General features: G+C 47.0%; 1 protein-coding gene across 2 annotated transcripts in view; it reads right to left on the reverse strand.

Annotated features, from left to right (window-relative positions):
• Positions 1-20,415, reverse strand: part of LOC124010366 (F-BAR and double SH3 domains protein 1-like) — a 73,476-nt gene continuing 53,061 nt past the window's right edge. Inside the window, exons 13-19 of one of the 2 annotated variants that reach the window (XR_006834417.1) lie at positions 11,295-11,576; positions 11,107-11,190; positions 5,736-5,928; positions 5,202-5,407; positions 4,714-4,838; positions 4,034-4,089; positions 1-615 (exon numbers count right to left, since the gene is read on the reverse strand). Coding sequence is in view for 1 of the 2 variants with exons in the window: in XM_046322733.1 (XP_046178689.1) it covers positions 565-615; positions 4,034-4,089; positions 4,714-4,903; positions 5,202-5,407; positions 5,736-5,928; positions 11,107-11,190; positions 11,295-11,576 (1,062 nt within the window). In the remaining variant the exon portion in view is untranslated. Of the gene's footprint in view, positions 616-4,033; positions 4,090-4,713; positions 4,904-5,201; positions 5,408-5,735; positions 5,929-11,106; positions 11,191-11,294; positions 11,577-20,415 lie in introns of both variants that reach the window. The other variant, XM_046322733.1, reaches the window with a different exon arrangement.

The following is a 20,415-nucleotide window of genomic DNA, read 5'->3' on the forward strand; positions in this document are numbered from 1 at the left end:
CACCAGGAAGATTGTTTAATACATCTCAGTGTCCATGTTTGATTCTGGTTCTCATGGAAATAGAACATGACATGTAGAATATGGTTTACTACTGTATAATTAATACAGTGCATTATATGTGGTTTACTACTGTATAATTAATACAGTGCATTATATGAGGTTTACTACTGTAGAATTAATAAAGTATATTATCATGCAAGCAAAAAAAAGCATCAGGCACAAGCTTATTTGAACTGCAATACTGAACATTTAATTCTACAGGATCTCAAATAACCCTGTATCTTATCATACGCAAATTATAAACATCACTTCCTACAAGATAGTTTAATACTTCTGGTGAATGATGTCCCTGAAGCTCAGAGACAGATGAATCCATGTTTTTTGACATAATATCACGTAAACAATACAAGAATAATAACTTTCAAAAATAGTGTAGCCTGTCAGGAAGAGACAAAGCTCACCTGGTAGCTACATACTGTACAAGTCCCGGTGGGGGTGTGCACCACCAGACTCTCCTGTGGTGTCCACTCTGTCTCTTCTGAACACTCCCCCACACATGCTTCCTCAGGGCATGGGGGAGTGTCTCTGAGTCGGGGGAAGAGGGGGAGCCCTTGTCTGGGACAACAAAACAATGAATAAAGACAGACAAACAGATGAAACGCTTCAAAAGAGACTGAATGTAGTTATACAAAACATTCTAACTACAGTAATAGTGCATTTTGAGCTTTGGAGAGGGCATTTAGCAGATCAACTGAAAATATTTAAGAGCATGTTCACGCTTACGGAGCATAATATAATGGCTGAAAAACTGAGCCGCCTCGCTTTATGCACCAAAATTCAATGAAGATGATAGGACACCACAAAAAAAGGATATAAGAAAATGAGGAAGTGGCACAAACCCTGCCCAGCTCTACCCAGCCGTACCCAGCCCATCTCTACCCAGCTCTACCCAGCCCTATCCAGCTCTGTCCTACCCAGCCACCCCACCCCTACCCATCTTTACCCATCCCAACCCCACCCAGCCCAGCACTGCCCTGCCACACCCCGCCCTGCCCTACCCAGCCCTGCCCAGACCTGCTCTACCCAACCCTACCCAGACCAACCTATATCTACCCAGCCCTACCCACCTCTACCAAGCCCTGCCCAGGCCTACACAGCCCTTTCCAGACCTACACAGCCCTGCCCAGGCCTACACAGCTCAGCCCCACCCAACCCTGCCCAGCCCTGCCCAGCCCTACCCCCTACCCAAATCCTACCCAACACTACCCAGTCCTACTCAAAACTACCCAGTCCTACCCAGTCTGACTCAAAACTACCCAGTCCTACCCAGCCCTAATCAACACTACCCAGTCCTACTAAACACTACCCAGTCCTACCAAGCCCTAATCAACACTACCCAGTCCTACCCAGCCATACTCAACACTACCCAGTCCTACCCAACACCACCCAGTCCTACCCAACCCTACTCAACACTAACCAGTCCTACTCAACACTGCCCAGCCCAACCTTACTCAGCCCTGCTCAACACTATCCAGTCCAACCCAGCCATACTCAACCCTACCCAGCCCTACCCAGTCCTACCCAACACTACCCAGACCTACCGAGCCCTACTCAAAACTACCCAGTCCTAATCAACACTACCCAGCCCAACCCAGCCCTACTCAACACTACCAAGCCCTACCCAGCCCAACCCTACTCAATGCTACCCAGTCCTACCCAGCCCTACTCAACACTACCCAGCCCAACCCTACCCAGCCCTACTCAACACTACCCAGGTCTACCCAGCCATACTCAACACTACCCAGCCCAACCCTACTCAACCCTACCCAGCTCTACTCAACACTACCCAGCCCAACCCTACCCAGCCCTACTCAACACTACCCAGTCCTACCCAGCCATACTCAACACTACCCAGCCCAACCCTACTCAACCCTACCCAGCTCTACTCAACACTACCCAGCCCAACCCTACCCAGCCCTACTCAACACTACCCAGTCCTACCCAGCCATACTCAACACTACCCAGCCCAACCCTACTCAACACTACCCAGTCCTACCCAGCCCAACTCTACCCAGCCCTACTCAACATTACCCAGTCCTACCCAGCCCTACTCAAAACTACCCAGTCCTAATTAACACTACCCAGCCAAACCCATACCTACCCAACACTACCCAGTCCTACCAAGCCCTACTCAACACTACCCAGTCCTACCCAGTCCAGTCCAACCCTACCCAGCCCTACTTAACACTACCCAGCCCTACTCAACACTACCCAGTCCTACCCAACCCTACTCAATACTACCCAGTCCTACCCAGCCATACTCAACACTACCCAGTCCTACCCAACACCACCCAGTCCTACCCAGCCCTACTCAAAACTACCCAGTCCTAATTAACACTACCCAGCCGAACCCATCCCTACCCAACACTACCCAGTCCTACTCAACAGTACCCAGTCCTATCCATCCCTACCCAGTTCTACTCAACACTACCCAGTCCTAATCAACACTACCCAGTCCTAATCAACACTACCCAGCCGAACCAAGCCCTACCCAACCCTACTCAACACCACCCCGTCCTACCCAGCCATACTCAACACTACCCAGACCTAACCAGTCCAGTCCAACCCTACCCAGCCCTACTCAACACTACTCAGCCCTGCTCAACACTACCCAGTCCAACCCAGCCATACTCAACCCTACCCAGCCCTACCCAGTCCTACCCAACACTACCCAGACCTACCGAGCCCTACTCAAAACTACCCAGTCCTAATCAACACTACCCAGTCCTACCCAGCCCTACTCAACACTACCCAGTCCTACTCAACACTACCCAGCCCAACACTACCCAGCATTACTCAACACTACCAAGCCCTACCCAGCCCAACCCTACTCAATGCTACCCAGTCCCACCCAGCCATACTCAAAACTACCCAGTCCTACCCAGCTCTACTCAACACTACCCAGCCCAACCCTACCCAGCCCTACTCAACACTACCCAGGTCTTCCCAGCCATACTCAACACTACCCAGCCCAACCCTACTCAACCCTACCCAGCCCTACTCAACACTACCCAGTCCTACCCAGCCATACTCAATACTACCCAGCCCAACCCTACTCAACACTACCCAGTCCTACCCAGCCAAACCCTACCCAGCCCTACTCAACACTACCCAGGCCTACCCAGCCCTACTCAACACTACCCAGTCCTAACCAGCCCTACTCAAAACTACCCAGTCCTAATTAACACTACCCAGCCAAACCCATACCTACCCAACACTACCCAGTCCTACCAAGCCCTACTCAACACTACCCAGTCCTACCCAGTCCAGTCCAACCCTACCCAGCCCTACTCAACACTACCCAGCCCTACTCAACACTACCCAGTCCTACCCAGCCCTACTCAACACTACCCAGCCCTACTCAACACTACCCAGTCCTGCCCTACCCAGCCGTACCCAACACTACCCAGTCCCACCCAGCCCTACTCAACACTACCCAGTCCTACTCAGCCCTACTCAACACTACCCAGTCCTACCCAGCCTTACTCAACACTACCCAGCCCAACCCTACCCAGCCCTATCAAATCCTACTCAGCACTACCAATTCCTACACAGCCCTACCCAAACCTAACCAGACCTACCAGGTCTTACCCAGTTCTACCCATCCCTCCCCATCACATCCCTGCCCTACCCACCCCTAACCAACCCTACCCAGCCCTATCCTGTCCTGCCCAGTCGTACCATTTCCTACACAGCCCTACCCAGCCCAAGCCAAACCTTCCCAGTCTTACCCAGTACTACCCATCTCTCCCCAGACCTACCCTACCCACCCCTACCCAGCCCCTCCCTACCCATCCCTACCCACCCTACCCAGCCCAGCCCTACCCAGCCCAGACCTACCCAGCCCTGACCTATCCAGCCCTGCCCTACCCAGTCCATCCCTACCCTGCCCTGCCCTGCCCCTCCCTACCCAGCCCCTCCCTACCCACCCTACCCAGCCCTGCCCTACCCAGCCCTAGTCTAGTCTACATACCGGTCGTATTCTTCCAGCTGAGAGGTCAGGTGAGCTGTGTGTGCTGCCTGCACTCTCTGAGAGGATGTGAGAGAAAACAAGGCCAGATACACAGTGTTCAGAGAAAAGAAAAGGAACAAAACAGTGCGTGTACTGTACATTGTTAATGAAGACTACTGTGTTTCTAACAGTGCGTGTACTGTACATTGTTAATGAAGACTACTGTGTTTCTAACAGTGTGTGTACTGTACATTGTTAATGAAGACTACTGTGTTTCTAACAGTGCGCATAATGTACATTGTTAATGAAGACTACTGTGTTTCTAACAGTGTGTGTACTGTACATTGTTAATGAAGACTACTGTGTTTCTAACAGTGCGCTTACTGTACATTGTTAATGAAGACTACTGTGTTTCTAACAGTGTGCTTACTGTACATTGTTAATGAAGACTACTGTGTTTCTAACAGTGCGCTTACTGTACATTGTTAATGAAGACTACTGTGTTTCTAACAGTGCGTGTACTGTACATTGTTAATGAAGACTACTGTGTTTCTAACAGTGCGTGTACTGTACATTATTAATGAAGACTACTGGGTTTTTAACAGTGCGTGTACTGTACATTGTTAATGAAGACTACTGGGTTTTTAACAGTGCGTGTACTGTACATTGGTTTTATGTGATGACTGAGAGTTAATCCCCACCTGCCCTGCTGTCTGACAGGTTCTGTGATTTCAGTGAGAAAGAAGCCTGCAACCTGTCCTCCGGGTCCTTAGGGGGCGTACTGTTTACAGACCAGGACCCAGGGCCAGATGAGAAGCAGAGGAGACTGCAGGGGGTTCCAGAAATAGGGATGGGTGGAGAGAATGGAGGAAGAGTGGGGGTGGGAAGGCTCTGCAGAATTAAATGTAGAAACAATGGGAATTCAGATCGTGAAAATAATAGTAATCCCCTTGAGAATGCAGTTTTTTTAACAGACTCCAAATTCTATCTGCAGAGTTGAATCTTCTATCACTTGACTAGTCTTATGGAATGTGTTGTACAGTATTATACCACAAGGTGGAACACTTCACAAATAGACCTCATCCATACTGTATGTTCAAAGCTTTCTTTCTCATCACTACATGTATGTTTTGAGTCCAGATACTTTTGACAACAAAGTGTCATTCAGAGGGTAAACCAGATCTCTCACCTCCTCTTCCTCCTCTTTCTCCCCGTCCCCCAGCAGCTCCACCACCAGAGAAGGAAAGACCCCCAAGCGTCCGTCCAGCTCTCCCTCCCAGAAGCCGTCGTCAACCTCCCCCTGGCGGCAGCGCAGCAGCCTAATGACCGCCCCTTCTGGGAAGGACAGCTCCTCTGGACCCTGGCCCTGGTACTCAAACAGAGCCCGTGCCAGACCTACACCACAGAACAGACCAGACCAGAACCAAACACACAGACATCAGACTGGTACTCAAACAGAGCCCGTGCCAGACATTCGTCACAGAACAGACTCAGACAAGTCAGTAATACATGGGTAAACATTGTCTACATTAATAATGATTAACAAGATGGCGACAGCATTACTAATAATTAACAAGATGGTGACACAGTTATATCAATGACGGCTTGAACCTGGAATTTGGCCACTTGTCCAAATGGTATGAATCATGTCACAAACATTCAGAGGTGGGAGAAAAGCTTTCTGGTTAGTGATGATTCTTAAGACAGAAGAGCCCCTACTAACCCCCAGAGTGAGGGGAGCAGCCCTGCTGCCTCTTGGAATGTTCTGATGAGGAGCTGGAACTGTTGAAGGACCAGTCCAGCTGGGGACAAGGGAAGCCCTGCGCCAGGCAGACAGAGGAGCCCTCTCCTGGTGACCACAGGAACTGCAGGTACCTCTCAGGGACGTAGCCAACCTGGCCTGCTGCATTACGGGCCTGGAGAGGAGCACACAGTCAGTGAGTGTCAATAACATGGCTTTAGGGATGGTATATTCAGGGACAGTTGGACTTCATAGATGTGTTAAGAAGATAGTATTATAGCCATTCAATTATTGCGTCTAGTTGGGTCAATTATTGCGTCTCGTTGGGTCAATTGCGTCTCGTTGGGTCAATTATGGAGTCTAGTTAGGTCAATTATGGAGTCTCGTTGGGTCAATTATGGCGTCTCATTGGGTCAATTATGGAGTCTCGTTGGGTCAATTATGGCGTCTCATTGGGTCAATTATGGAGTCTCGTTGGGTCAATTGCAACCAACAGGCTTAACGCGCAGCTGCAGGTTAGTGCTGGATTTCTTAAAAAGCTACTAACGGGAGATTACGTGCACCAGCGTGTTAAAACAAACTGCTTGCAACCAAAAAGCCACAAGAATAAATCAGATCAGTTCATCTCCCGTTGTACTGTGTCAAATTAGTTAGATACCGCACAGCTGGGTCTAGCTTCACTACTCCAGGCCCCAATTAAATATTGACTATCAGGAACATTGAAAATAGCAAGGCTGGTAATTAATCAATATTTATTGTAAGAATATGCACTAGACAACACACATTATTGTTGTCTATCAACAATGACAAGCCACCAGGGTCTGACAATCTGGATGGAAAATTACTGAGGATAATAGTAGACGATATTGCCACACTTATTTGCCACATCTTCAATTGAAGCCTACTAGAGAGCCTGTGCCCTCAGGACTGGAGGGAAGCTAAAGTCTATCCGCTACCCAAGAATAGTAAAGACCCCTTTACTGGGCTCAAATAGCTGACCAATCAGCCTGTTACCAACCCTTAGTAAACATCTGATTTATTTTTTGTTGACCAGATACAATGCTATTTCAAAGTAAATAAATTGACAACTGACTTTCAGCACACTTATAGGGAAGGACACTCAACAAGCACAGCACTTACACAAATGACTGATGAGAAATTGACTGAGAGAAATTGATGATAAAATGATTGTGGGGCTGTCTTGTTCGACTTCACTGCAGCTTTTGACATTATTGATCATTGTCTACTGCTGGAAAAACATGTGGATAAGTTACTTGTCTAACAGGTGTTCTTTAATAGAAGCCTCTCAAACATAATCCAGGTAGAATCAGGAATTCCCTAGTAGCTGTTTAGGCCCCTTGCTCTTTTCAATTTTTACTAACGACATGCCACTGACTTTGAGTGAAGGCAGAGTGTCTACGTATGCGGATGACTTAACACTATACACGTCAGCTACTACAGCAACTGAAATTAATGCAACACTTAACAAAGAGCTGCAGTAAGCTTCAGAGTGTGTGGCAAGGAATACATTAGCCCTAAATATTTCTAAAACTAAAAGCATTGTATTTGGGACAAATCATTCACTAAACCCTAAATGTCAACTAAATATTGTAATAAATAATGTGGAACTGTATCAAGTTGAGATGACTAAACTGCTTGGAGTAACCCTGGATTGTAAACTGTCATGGTCAAAACATATTGATGCAGTAATAGCTAAAATGGGGAGAAGTCTGTCTATAATAAAGTGATGCTCTGCCTTCTTAACAACACTATCAACAAGGCAGGTCCTACAGGCCCTATTTTTGTTGCACCTTGAGGTCCCGGACCGTTGACCGTCTCAGGAGGTTCCGGACCGTGGAACGTCTCAGGAGGTCCCGGACCGTGGACCGTCTCAGGAGGTCCCGGACCGTGGACCGTCTCAGGAGGTTCTGGACCGTGGACCGTCTCAGGAGGTCCCGGACCGTGGACCGTCTCAGGAGGTCCCGGACCGTGGACCGTCTCAGGAGGTTCCGGACCGTGGACCATCTCAGGAGGTTCCGGACCGTGGACTGTCTCAGGAGGTTCCGGACCGTGGACCGTCTCAGGAGGTCCCGGACCGTGGACCGTCTCAGGAGGTTCCGGACTGGGAAATGTCGCCGGAAGCTCTGGATTGGGAAATGTCGCCGGAAGCTCTGGATTGGGAAATGTCGCCGGAAGCTCTGGACTGGGAACTGTCGCCGGAAGCTCTGGACTGGGAAATGTCGCCGGAAGCTCTGGACTGGGAACTGTCGCCAGAAGCTCTGGACTGGGAACTGTCGCCAGAAGCTCTGGACTGGGGATCATCGCAGGAAGCTTGGTGCTTGGGGCCGGCACTGGTGGTACCGGGCTGGTGACACGCACCTCAGGGCGAGTGCGAGGAGCAGGCACAGGACGTACTTGACTGGGAAGACGCACTTGAGGGATAGTGCGAGGAGCAGGAACAGGACGCACCTGACTGGGAAAGCGCACTTCAGGGCGATTGCGAGGAGGAGGCACAGGATGTACTGGACTGGGGACACGCATTTCAGGGAAAGTGCGAGGAGCAGGCACAGGATATACCGGGCTGTGGAGGCGCACTGGAGACACGGTGCGTAGAACCGGCACACATTGTACCGGAACGATGACACTTCACACGGTGAGTATGAGGAGTTGGCAGAGGACATACTGGGCTGTGAAGGCACACTGGAGACGCGGTGCATAGAACCGGAACACATTGTACCGGACCGATTACACTCTTCACATGGTGAGTAGGAGGAGTTGACAGAGGACATACTGGGCTGTGAAGGCGCACTGGAGACATTGTGCGTAGAACCGGGACACATTGTACCGGAATGATGACACTCTTCACATGGTGATTACGAGGAGTTGACAGAGGACATACTGGGTGGTGAAGGCGCACTGGAGATCTTGTGCGTATAGCCAGCATCAATGGTACCGGTTCGATAACACACTTTGCACAGCAAGTGCAAGGAGCAGGCACAGGTCGTACTGGGCTGTGGAAGCGCCGGCATCAATTGTTCCGGAACTTTAACACACTTCTCAGGATGAGTACGGGGAGCTGACTACGTAGTGCTCAAACACACTATACATAAACAATATCCCATAACCCAAGGGTGGAAAAATGCTTAAGTATGATCCCCAATTAGAGACAACGATAACCAGAGGCCTCTAATTGGGAATCATACTAATCACCAACATAGGAAATCAAACCTAGAACCCCACATAGAAGATATAAACTAGAACAAAAAACCCTAGTCACGCCCTGACCTACTCTACCATAGAAAATACAGGTTTTCAATATTCAGGTAGCTAAGATGGGAAGAAGTCCGTAATAAAGTGAGGCTTTGCCTTCTTTTTAAAAACTTTATTTAACTAGGCAAGTCAGTTAAGAACAAATTCTTATTTTCAATGACGGCCTAGGAACAGTGGGTTAACTGCCTGTTCAGGGGCAAAACAACAGATTTGTACCTTGTCAGCTCGGGGGTTTGAACTTGCAACCTTCCAGGTTACTAGTCCAACGCTCTAACCACTAGGCTATGCTAACAACACTATCAATAAGGCAGGTCCTACAGGACCTAGTTTTGTTGCACCTTGACTACTGTTCAGTCATGTGCTCAGGTGCCACAAAAAAAATGCAATTGATTCAGAACAGGTCAGCACGGCTGGCCTTTGGATGTACTCAGAGAGCTAATATCAATAACATGCATGTCAATCTCTCCTGGCTCAATGTGGAGGAGAGATTGACTTCATCACTACTTGTATTTGTGAGAGGTATTGACATGTTGAACGCACCAATCTTTCTGTTTGAACTACTGGCACACAGCTCGGACACCCATGTATATCCCACAAGACATGTCACAAGAGGTCTCTTCACAGTCCCCAAGTCCAGAACAGACTATAGGAGACACACAGTACTACATAGAGCCATGACTACATGGAACTCTATTCCACATCAAGTAACTGATGCAAGCAGTAAAATTAGATTTAAAAAACAGATAATAAAACACCTTATGGAACAGCGGGGACTGTGAAGCAACACAAACATAGATACAGACTCATGCACACACACACACACACACGATAACATACATACAGTACATAAAGCTAGCTGCCATTGGACTCTGCAGCAGTGGAAACGTGTTCTCTGGAGTGATGAATCACGCTTCACCATCTGGCAGTCCGACGGACGAATCTGGGTTTGGCGAATGCCAGGAGAACACTTCCTGCCCGAATGCATGGTGCTGACTTTAGAGTTTGGTGGAGGAGGAATAATGGTCTGGGACTGTTTTTCATGGTTCGGACTAGACCCCTCAGTTCCAGTGAAGGGAAATCTTAACGCTACAGCATACAATGACATTCTAGACGATTCTGTGCTTCTAACTTTGTGGCAACAGCTTGGGGGAAGGCCCTTTCCTGTTTCAGCATAACAATAACAGTGTGCACAAAGTGGCCTTCCCCCAAGGCCAGTCAAGTTCTTCCACACCGATCTCGTCAAACCATTTCTGTACGAACCTCACTTTGTGCACAGGGGTACTGTAGAGTACAGTACAGTAAAGTACAATACAGTACATTATAGACATCTATGTTTGGGCTACATTATAATATAATTTGATTAGACTATAATTTTATGAAAACATATATTCTATTAACTCAATCATGATTGGCTTGATTTAGTTACCAATTTTAGAATGTGGATAGTTCAGGATACTTTATCTTCCGATAAAATGTGAATGTTAAATTGTCACAGTAAACGAGGAATGATTGTTAAATAGTCAAATCTGTGCTTAGTCTGCTCAAATAGAAGGTTTAATTTATTCTGAAGATAATACCCACCAGAGGGCTAAATAGTCTTGAAAAATGTTGGCAGTAACCATGACTTAAAGTTAACACTTTTAGGGAGCGGTAACATGGTGGCCAATAGTTGTTGCAGTTGAGATCTCATTAATGGTTTACAGAGAGCTCGCCTAATGTTGACAGTGCTTAATGTTGGTTGTAATTGACCCGTTATTTTTCACAACTGTTACGGATCAGTAAATATGAAGTTGAAGCGACATAAAGCCTCTCTTTCTCAAACAGGAAGACCGACAGTTTGTTTACACTGTGCTTAGTAGAAACAGGAAGTGAGGAGACCGCAGGCATTTGGTAGAGTGGGCAAATGTGTGGGAACAACTGCCTGCTACAGTAAATAGCACTGTTCCATGAGACAAAAGTTGCATCGCAAATGGCACCCTATTCCCTACATAGTTCACTGCTTTTGACCAGAGCCCTATGGAGCCTAAATATGGAATAGGGTGCCATTTGGGATGCAGCCAGAGATAAATCTGTCCTCATTTACCTTCAGCCAGTCCTCCATGTCTCCATCCTCTATCACCTGAAGCTCTTCTCCCTCTGTGATTGACAGCTCGTCTCCTTGGCAGGCCTGCAGGAAGATGGGCCAGAAAATTACACACAATAACACCTGAGAGGAAAATCCCATTCCTGTAATGTTGACATTTCTAAAATGTTAAGTCCTGATATTGTCACCTGATAGCTGTAGAGAACCATGCAAGCCAAGGGGTATCCACACGGCACCGAGCAGGAAGTTGAATCGATGAAAGTGTCACCATCTTCATCGTAGTCGTCGAAGTCTGTGAACTCAAACTCGTCCTCGGAGATATCTCCGTTGGACATGCGTGCCTCGCTCAGCCTCCTGTCCCTCTCCAGCTCCTCGTCTGCCTGGGTCATAGCACTGCTCACCCATGGCTCCACGTCCACCCCCGCCGACGCCAGCAGCGCCAGCCTGGACTCCGCCTTCACCCGGCTCACCTGGACACACACACACCACTTACTACCTGTCACCCCTCCCACACGTCTTCCACACGTCTCTCACATGTACCTTGTGCCAGATTACTTTTCCTCAATGTCATCCCTTTTACAGTCACAACTCAATGTAACACCTCAGACACTGTAACAACTCAGACACTGTAAAATCTCAGACACTGTAACACCTCACACACTGTAACACCTCAGACACTGTAACACCTCACACACTAACACTTCAGACACTGTAACACCTCACACACTGTAACACCTCACACACTGTAACACCTCAGACACTGTAAAATCTCAGACACTGTAATACCTCACACACTGTAACACCTCAGACACTGTAACAACTCAGACACTGTAACACCTCACACTCTGTAACACCTCAGACACTGTAACACCTCAGACACTGTAACACCTCACACACTAACACTTCAGACACTGTAACACCTCACACACTGTAACACCTCACACACTGTAACACCTCAGACACTGTAACACCTCAGACACTGTAACACCTCAGATACTATAACACCTCAGACACTGTAACACCTCAGACACTGTAACATCTCACACACTGTACCAACTCACACACTGTAACACCTCACACACTGTACCACCTCACACACTAACCTCTCACACTGTAACACCACACACACTGTAACACCTCACACACTGTAACACCTCACACACTGTAACACCTCACACACTGTAACACATTAGACACTGTAACACCTCAGACATTGTAACACCTCACACTCTGTAACACCTCACACACTGTAACATCTCACACACTATAACACCTCACACACTGTAACACCTCAGACACTGTAACACCTCAGACACTGTAACACCTCACGCACTGTAACACCTCACACACTGTAACACCTCAGACACTGTAACACCTCAGACACTGTAACACCTCACTCACTATAACACCTCAGACACTGTAACACCTCACACACTATAACACCTCACACACTGTAACACCTCACACACTGTAACACCTCACACACTAACACCTTACACACTAACACTTCAGACACTGTAACACCTCAAACACTGTAACACCTCACACACTGTAACACCTCACACACTAACACCTCACACACTGTAACACCTCAGACACTGTAACACCTCAGACACTGTAACACCTCAGATACTATAACACCTCAGACACTGTAACATCTCAGACACTGTAACATCTCAGACACTGTAACACCTCACACACTCTAACACCTCACACACTGTAACACTTCACACACTGTAACACCTCACACACTGTAACACCTCACAAACTAACACCTCACACTGTAACTACTCACACACTGTAACAGCTCACACACTGTAACACCTCACACACTGTAACACCTCACACACTAACACCTCACACTGTAACACCTCACACACTGTAACATCTCACACACTGTAACACCTCAAACACTGTAACACCTCACACACTGTAACACCTAAGACACTGCAACATCTCACACACTATAACACTCACACACTGTAACATCTCACACACTGTAACACCTCAAACACTGTAACACCTCACACACTGTAACACCTAAGACACTGCAACATCTCACACACTATAACAACTCAGACACTGTAACACCTCACACACTGTAACACCTCAGACACTGTAATACCTCACACACTAACACCTCAGACACTGTAACACCTCACACACTGTAACACCTCACACACTATAACAACTCAGACACTGTAACACCTCACACACTGTAACACCTCACACACTGTAACACCTCACAAACTGTAACACCTCACACACTGTAACACCTCAGACACTGTAACACCTCAGGCACTGTAACACCTCAGATACTATAATACCTCACACACTAACACCTCAGACACTGTAACACCTCACACACTGTAACACCTCACACACTATAACAACTCAGACACTGTAAAATCTCAGACACTGTAACACCTCACACACTGTAACACCTCAGACACTGTAACACCTCACACACTAACACTTCAGACACTGTAACACCTCACACACTGTAACACCTCACACACTGTAACACCTCAGACACTGTAAAATCTCAGACACTGTAACACCTCACACACTGTAACACCTCAGACACTGTAACAACTCAGACACTGTAACACCTCACACTCTGTAACACCTCAGACACTGTAACACCTCAGACACTGTAACACCTCACACACTAACACTTCAGACACTGTAACACCTCACACACTGTAACACCTCACACACTGTAACACCTCAGACACTGTAACACCTCAGACACTGTAACACCTCAGATACTATAACACCTCAGACACTGTAACACCTCAGACACTGTAACATCTCACACACTGTACCAACTCACACACTGTAACACCTCACACACTGTACCACCTCACACACTAACCTCTCACACTGTAACACCACACACACTGTAACACCTCACACACTGTAACACCTCACACACTGTAACACCTCACACACTGTAACACATCAGACACTGTAACACCTCAGACATTGTAACACCTCACACTCTGTAACACCTCACACACTGTAACATCTCACACACTATAACACCTCACACACTGTAACACCTCAGACACTGTAACACCTCAGACACTGTAACACCTCACGCACTGTAACACCTCACACACTGTAACACCTCAGACACTGTAACACCTCAGACACTGTAACACCTCACTCACTATAACACCTCAGACACTGTAACACCTCACACACTATAACACCTCACACACTGTAACACCTCACACACTGTAACACCTCACACACTAACACCTTACACACTAACACTTCAGACACTGTAACACCTCAAACACTGTAACACCTCACACACTGTAACACCTCACACACTAACACCTCACACACTGTAACATCTCAGACACTGTAACACCTCACACACTCTAACACCTCACACACTGTAACACTTCACACACTGTAACACCTCACACACTGTAACACCTCACAAACTAACACCTCACACTGTAACTACTCACACACTGTAACAGCTCACACACTGTAACACCTCACACACTGTAACACCTCACACACTAACACCTCACACTGTAACACCTCACACACTGTAACATCTCACACACTGTAACACCTCAAACACTGTAACACCTCACACACTGTAACAACTCAGACACTGTAACACCTCAGACACTGTAACACCTCACGCACTGTAACACCTCACGCACTGTAACACCTCACACACTGTAACACCTCAGACACTGTAACACCTAAGACACTGCAACATCTCACACACTATAACAACTCAGACACTGTAACACCTCACACACTGTAACACCTCAGACACTGTAATACCTCACACACTAACACCTCAGACACTGTAACACCTCACACACTGTAACACCTCACACACTATAACAACTCAGACACTGTAACACCTCACACACTGTAACACCTCACACACTGTAACACCTCACAAACTGTAACACCTCACACACTGTAACACCTCAGACACTGTAACACCTCAGGCACTGTAACACCTCAGATACTATAATACCTCACACACTAACACCTCAGACACTGTAACACCTCACACACTGTAACACCTCACACACTATAACAACTCAGACACTGTAACACCTCACACACTGTAACACCTCACACACTAACACCTCACACTGTAACACCTCACACACTGTAACACCTCAAACTCTGTAACACCTCAGACACTGTAACACCTCACACTCTGTAACACCTCAGACACTGTAACACCTCAGACACTGTAACACCTCACTCACTATAACACCTCAGACACTGTAACACCTCACACACTGTAACACTTCACACACTGTAACACCTCACACACTGTAACACCTCACAAACTAACACCTCACACTGTAACTACTCACACACTGTAACAGCTCACACACTGTAACACCTCACACACTGTAACACACTAACACCTCACACTGTAACACCTCACACACTGTAACATCTCACACACTGTAACACCTCAAACACTGTAACACCTCACACACTGTAACAACTCAGACACTGTAACACCTCAGACACTGTAACACCTCAGACATTGTAACACCTCACACTCTGTAACACCTCACACACTGTAACACCTCACACACTATAACACCTCACACACTGTAACACCTCAGACACTGTAACACCTCACGCACTGTAACACCTCATGCACTGTAACACCTCAGACACTGTAACATCTCACGCACTGTAACACCTCACGCACTGTAACACCTCACGCACTGTAACACCTCACGCACTGTAACACCTCAGACACTGTAACACCTCAGACACTGCAACATCTCACACACTATAACAACTCAGACACTGTAACACCTCACACACTGTAACACCTCAGACACTATAATACCTCACACACTAACACCTCAGACACTGTAACACCTCACACACTGTAACACCTCACACACTATAACAACTCAGACACTGTAACACCTCACACACTGTAACACCTCACACACTGTAACACCTCACAAACTGTAACACCTCACACACTGTAACACCTCAGACACTGTAACACCTCAGGCACTGTAACACCTCAGATACTATAACACCTCAGACACTGTAACACCTCAGACACTGTAACATCTCACACACTGTAACACCTCACACACTGTAACACCTCACACACTAACACCTCACACTGTAACACCTCACACACTGTAACACCTCACACACTGTACCACCTCACACACTAACACCTCACACTGTAACACCTCACACACTGTAACACCTCACACACTGTAACACCTCACACACTGTAACACATCAGACACTGTAACACCTCAGACACTGTAACACCTCAGACATTGTAACACCTCACACACTGTAACAACTCAGACACTGTAACACCGCAGACACTGTAACACCTCAGACACTGTAACACCTCACACTCTGTAACACCTCACACTCTGTAACACCTCACACACTGTAACACCTCACACACTATAACACCTCAGACACTGTAACACCTCAGACACTGTAACACCTCACGCACTGTAACACCTCACGCACTGTAACACCTCAGACACTGTAACATCTCACGCACTGTAACACCTCACGCACTGTAACACCTCACGCACTGTAACACCTCAGACACTGTAACACCTCAGACACTGCAACATCTCACACACTATAACAACTCAGACACTGTAACACCTCACACACTGTAACACCTCAGACACTATAATACCTCACAAACTAACACCTCAGACACTGTAACACCTCACACACTGTAACACCTCACACACTATAACAACTCAGACACTGTAACATCTCACACACTGTAACACCTCACACACTAACACCTCACACTGTAACACCTCACACAATGTAACACCTCACACACTGTAACACCTCAAACACTGTAACACCTCAGACACTGTAACACCTCACACTCTGTAACACCTCAGACACTGTAACACCTCAGACACTGTAACACCTCACTCACTATAACACCTCAGACACTGTAACACCTCACACACTGTAACACCTCACACACTGTAACACCTCACACACTGTAACATCTCATACACTGTAACACCTCACACACTGTAACACCTCAGACACTGTAACACCTCAGGCACTGTAACACCTCAGATACTATAACACCTCACACACTGTAACACCTCACACACTGTATCACCTCACACACTAACACCTCACACTGTAACACCTCACACACTGTAACACCTCACACACTGTACCACCTCACACACTAACACCTCACACTGTAACACCTCACACACTGTAACACCTCACACACTGTAACACCTCACACACTGTAACACATCAGACACTGTAACACCTCAGACACTGTAACACCTCAGACATTGTAACACCTCACACACTGTAACACCTCACACTGTAACACCTCACCCACTGTAACACCTCACACACTGTAACACCTCACACACTGTAACACTTCACACACTGTAACACATCAGACACTGTAACACCTCAGACACTGTAACACCTCAGACATTGTAACACCTCACACTCTGTAACACCTCACACACTGTAACACCTCACACACTATAACAACTCAGACACTGTAACACCTCACACACTGTAACACCTCAGACACTGTAACACCTCAGACACTGTAACACCTCACACACTGTAACACCTCACGCACTGTAACACCTCAGACACTGTAACACCTCACGCACTGTAACACCTCACACACTAACACCTCAGACACTGTAACACCTCACACACTGTAACACCTCAAACACTGTAACACCTCAGACACTGTAACACCTCAGACACTGTAACACCTCACTCACTATAACACCTCAGACACTGTAACACCTCATACACTATAACACCTCACACACTGTAACACCTCACACACTGTAACACCTCACACACTAACACCTTACACACTAACACTTCAGACACTGTAACACCTCAAACACTGTAACACCTCACACACTGTAACACCTCACACACTAACACCTCACACACTGTAACACCTCAGACACTGTAACACCTCAGACACTGTAACACCTCAGACACTGTAACACCTCAGATACTATAACACCTCAGACACTGTAACACCTTAGACACTGTAACACCTCACACACTCTAACATCTACACTGTAACACTCACACACTGTAACACCTCACACACTGTAACACCTCACACACTAACACCTCACACTGTAACACCTCACACACTGTAACAACTCAGACACTGTAACACCTCAGACACTGTAACACCTCAGACACTGTAACAACTCAGACACTGTAACACCTCAGACACTGTAACACCTCAGACACTGTAACACCTCAGACATTGTAACACCTCACACTCTGTAACACCTCACACACTGTAACACCTCACACACTATAACACCTCACACACTGTAACACCTCAGACACTGTAACACCTCACGCACTGTAACACCTCACGCACTGTAACACCTCAGACACTGTAACATCTCACGCACTGTAACACCTCACGCACTGTAACACCTCACGCACTGTAACACCTCACACTGTAACACCTCAGACACTGTAACACCTCAGACACTGCAACATCTCACACACTATAACAACTCAGACACTGTAACACCTCACACACTGTAACACCTCAGACACTATAATACCTCACACACTAACACCTCAGACACTGTAACACCTCACACACTGTAACACCTCACACACTATAACAACTCAGACACTGTATCACCTCACACACTGTAACACCTCACACACTAACACCTCACACTGTAACACCTCACACACTGTAACACCTCACACACTGTAACACCTCAAACACTGTAACATCTCATACACTGTAACACCTCACACACTGTAACACCTCACACACTATAACACCTCACACACTGTAACACCTCAGACACTGTAACACCTCACACACTATAACACCTCACACACTGTAACACCTCACACACTGTAACACCTCACACACTGTAACACCTCAGGCACTGTAACACCTCAGATACTATAACACCTCAGACACTGTAACACCTCAGACACTGTAACATCTCACACACTGTAACACCTCACACACTGTAACACCTCACACACTGTAACACCTCACACACTGTAACACCTCACACACTGTAACACCTCAGACACTGTAACACCTCACACACTGTAACACCTCACACACTGTAACACCTCACACACTGTAACACCTCAGACACTGTAACACCTCAGGCACTGTAACACATCAGATACTATAACACCTCAGACACTGTAACACCTCAGACACTGTAACATCTCACACACTGTAACACCTCACACACTGTAACACCTCACACACTAACACCTCACACTGTAACACCTCACACACTGTAACACCTCACACACTGTACCACCTCACACACTAACACCTCACACTGTAACACCTCACACACTGTAACACCTCACACACTGTAACACCTCACACACTGTAAGACAACACTGTAACATCTCAGACACTGTAACACCTCAGACATTGTAACACCTCACACTCTGTAACACCTCACAGACTGTAACACCTCACACTATAACACCTCACACACTGTAACACCTCAGACATTGTAACACCTCACACTCTGTAACACCTCACACACTGTAACACCTCAGACACTGTAACACCTCAGACACTGTAACACCTCAGACACATTAACACCTCACACACTGTAACACCTCACACTGTAACACCTCACCCACTGTAACACCTCACCCACTGTAACACCTCACACACTGTAACACTTCACACACTGTAACACATCAGACACTGTAACACCTCAGACACTGTAACACCTCAGACATTGTAACACCTCACACTCTGTAACACCTCACACACTGTAACACCTCACACACTATAACAACTCAGACACTGTAACACCTCACACACTGTAACACCTCAGACACTGTAACACCTCAGACACTGTAACATCTCACACACTGTAACACCTCACGCACTGTAACACCTCAGACACTGTAACACCTCACGACACTGTAACACCTCACACACTAACACCTCAGACACTGTAACACCTCACACACTGTAACACCTCAAACACTGTAACACCTCGGACACTGTAACACCTCACACACTGTAACACCTCAGACACTGTAACACCTCAGACACTGTAACACCTCACTCACTATAACACCTCAGACACTATAACACCTCACACACTGTAACACCTCACACACTGTAACACCTCACACACTAACACCTTACAACTAACACTTCAGACACTGTAACACCTCAAACACTGTAACACCTCACACACTGTAACACCTCACACACTAACACCTCACACACTGTAA

This window comes from Oncorhynchus gorbuscha, linkage group LG23 (genome assembly GCF_021184085.1).
Source record: "Oncorhynchus gorbuscha isolate QuinsamMale2020 ecotype Even-year linkage group LG23, OgorEven_v1.0, whole genome shotgun sequence".
Lineage (NCBI taxonomy): Eukaryota > Metazoa > Chordata > Actinopteri > Salmoniformes > Salmonidae > Oncorhynchus > Oncorhynchus gorbuscha.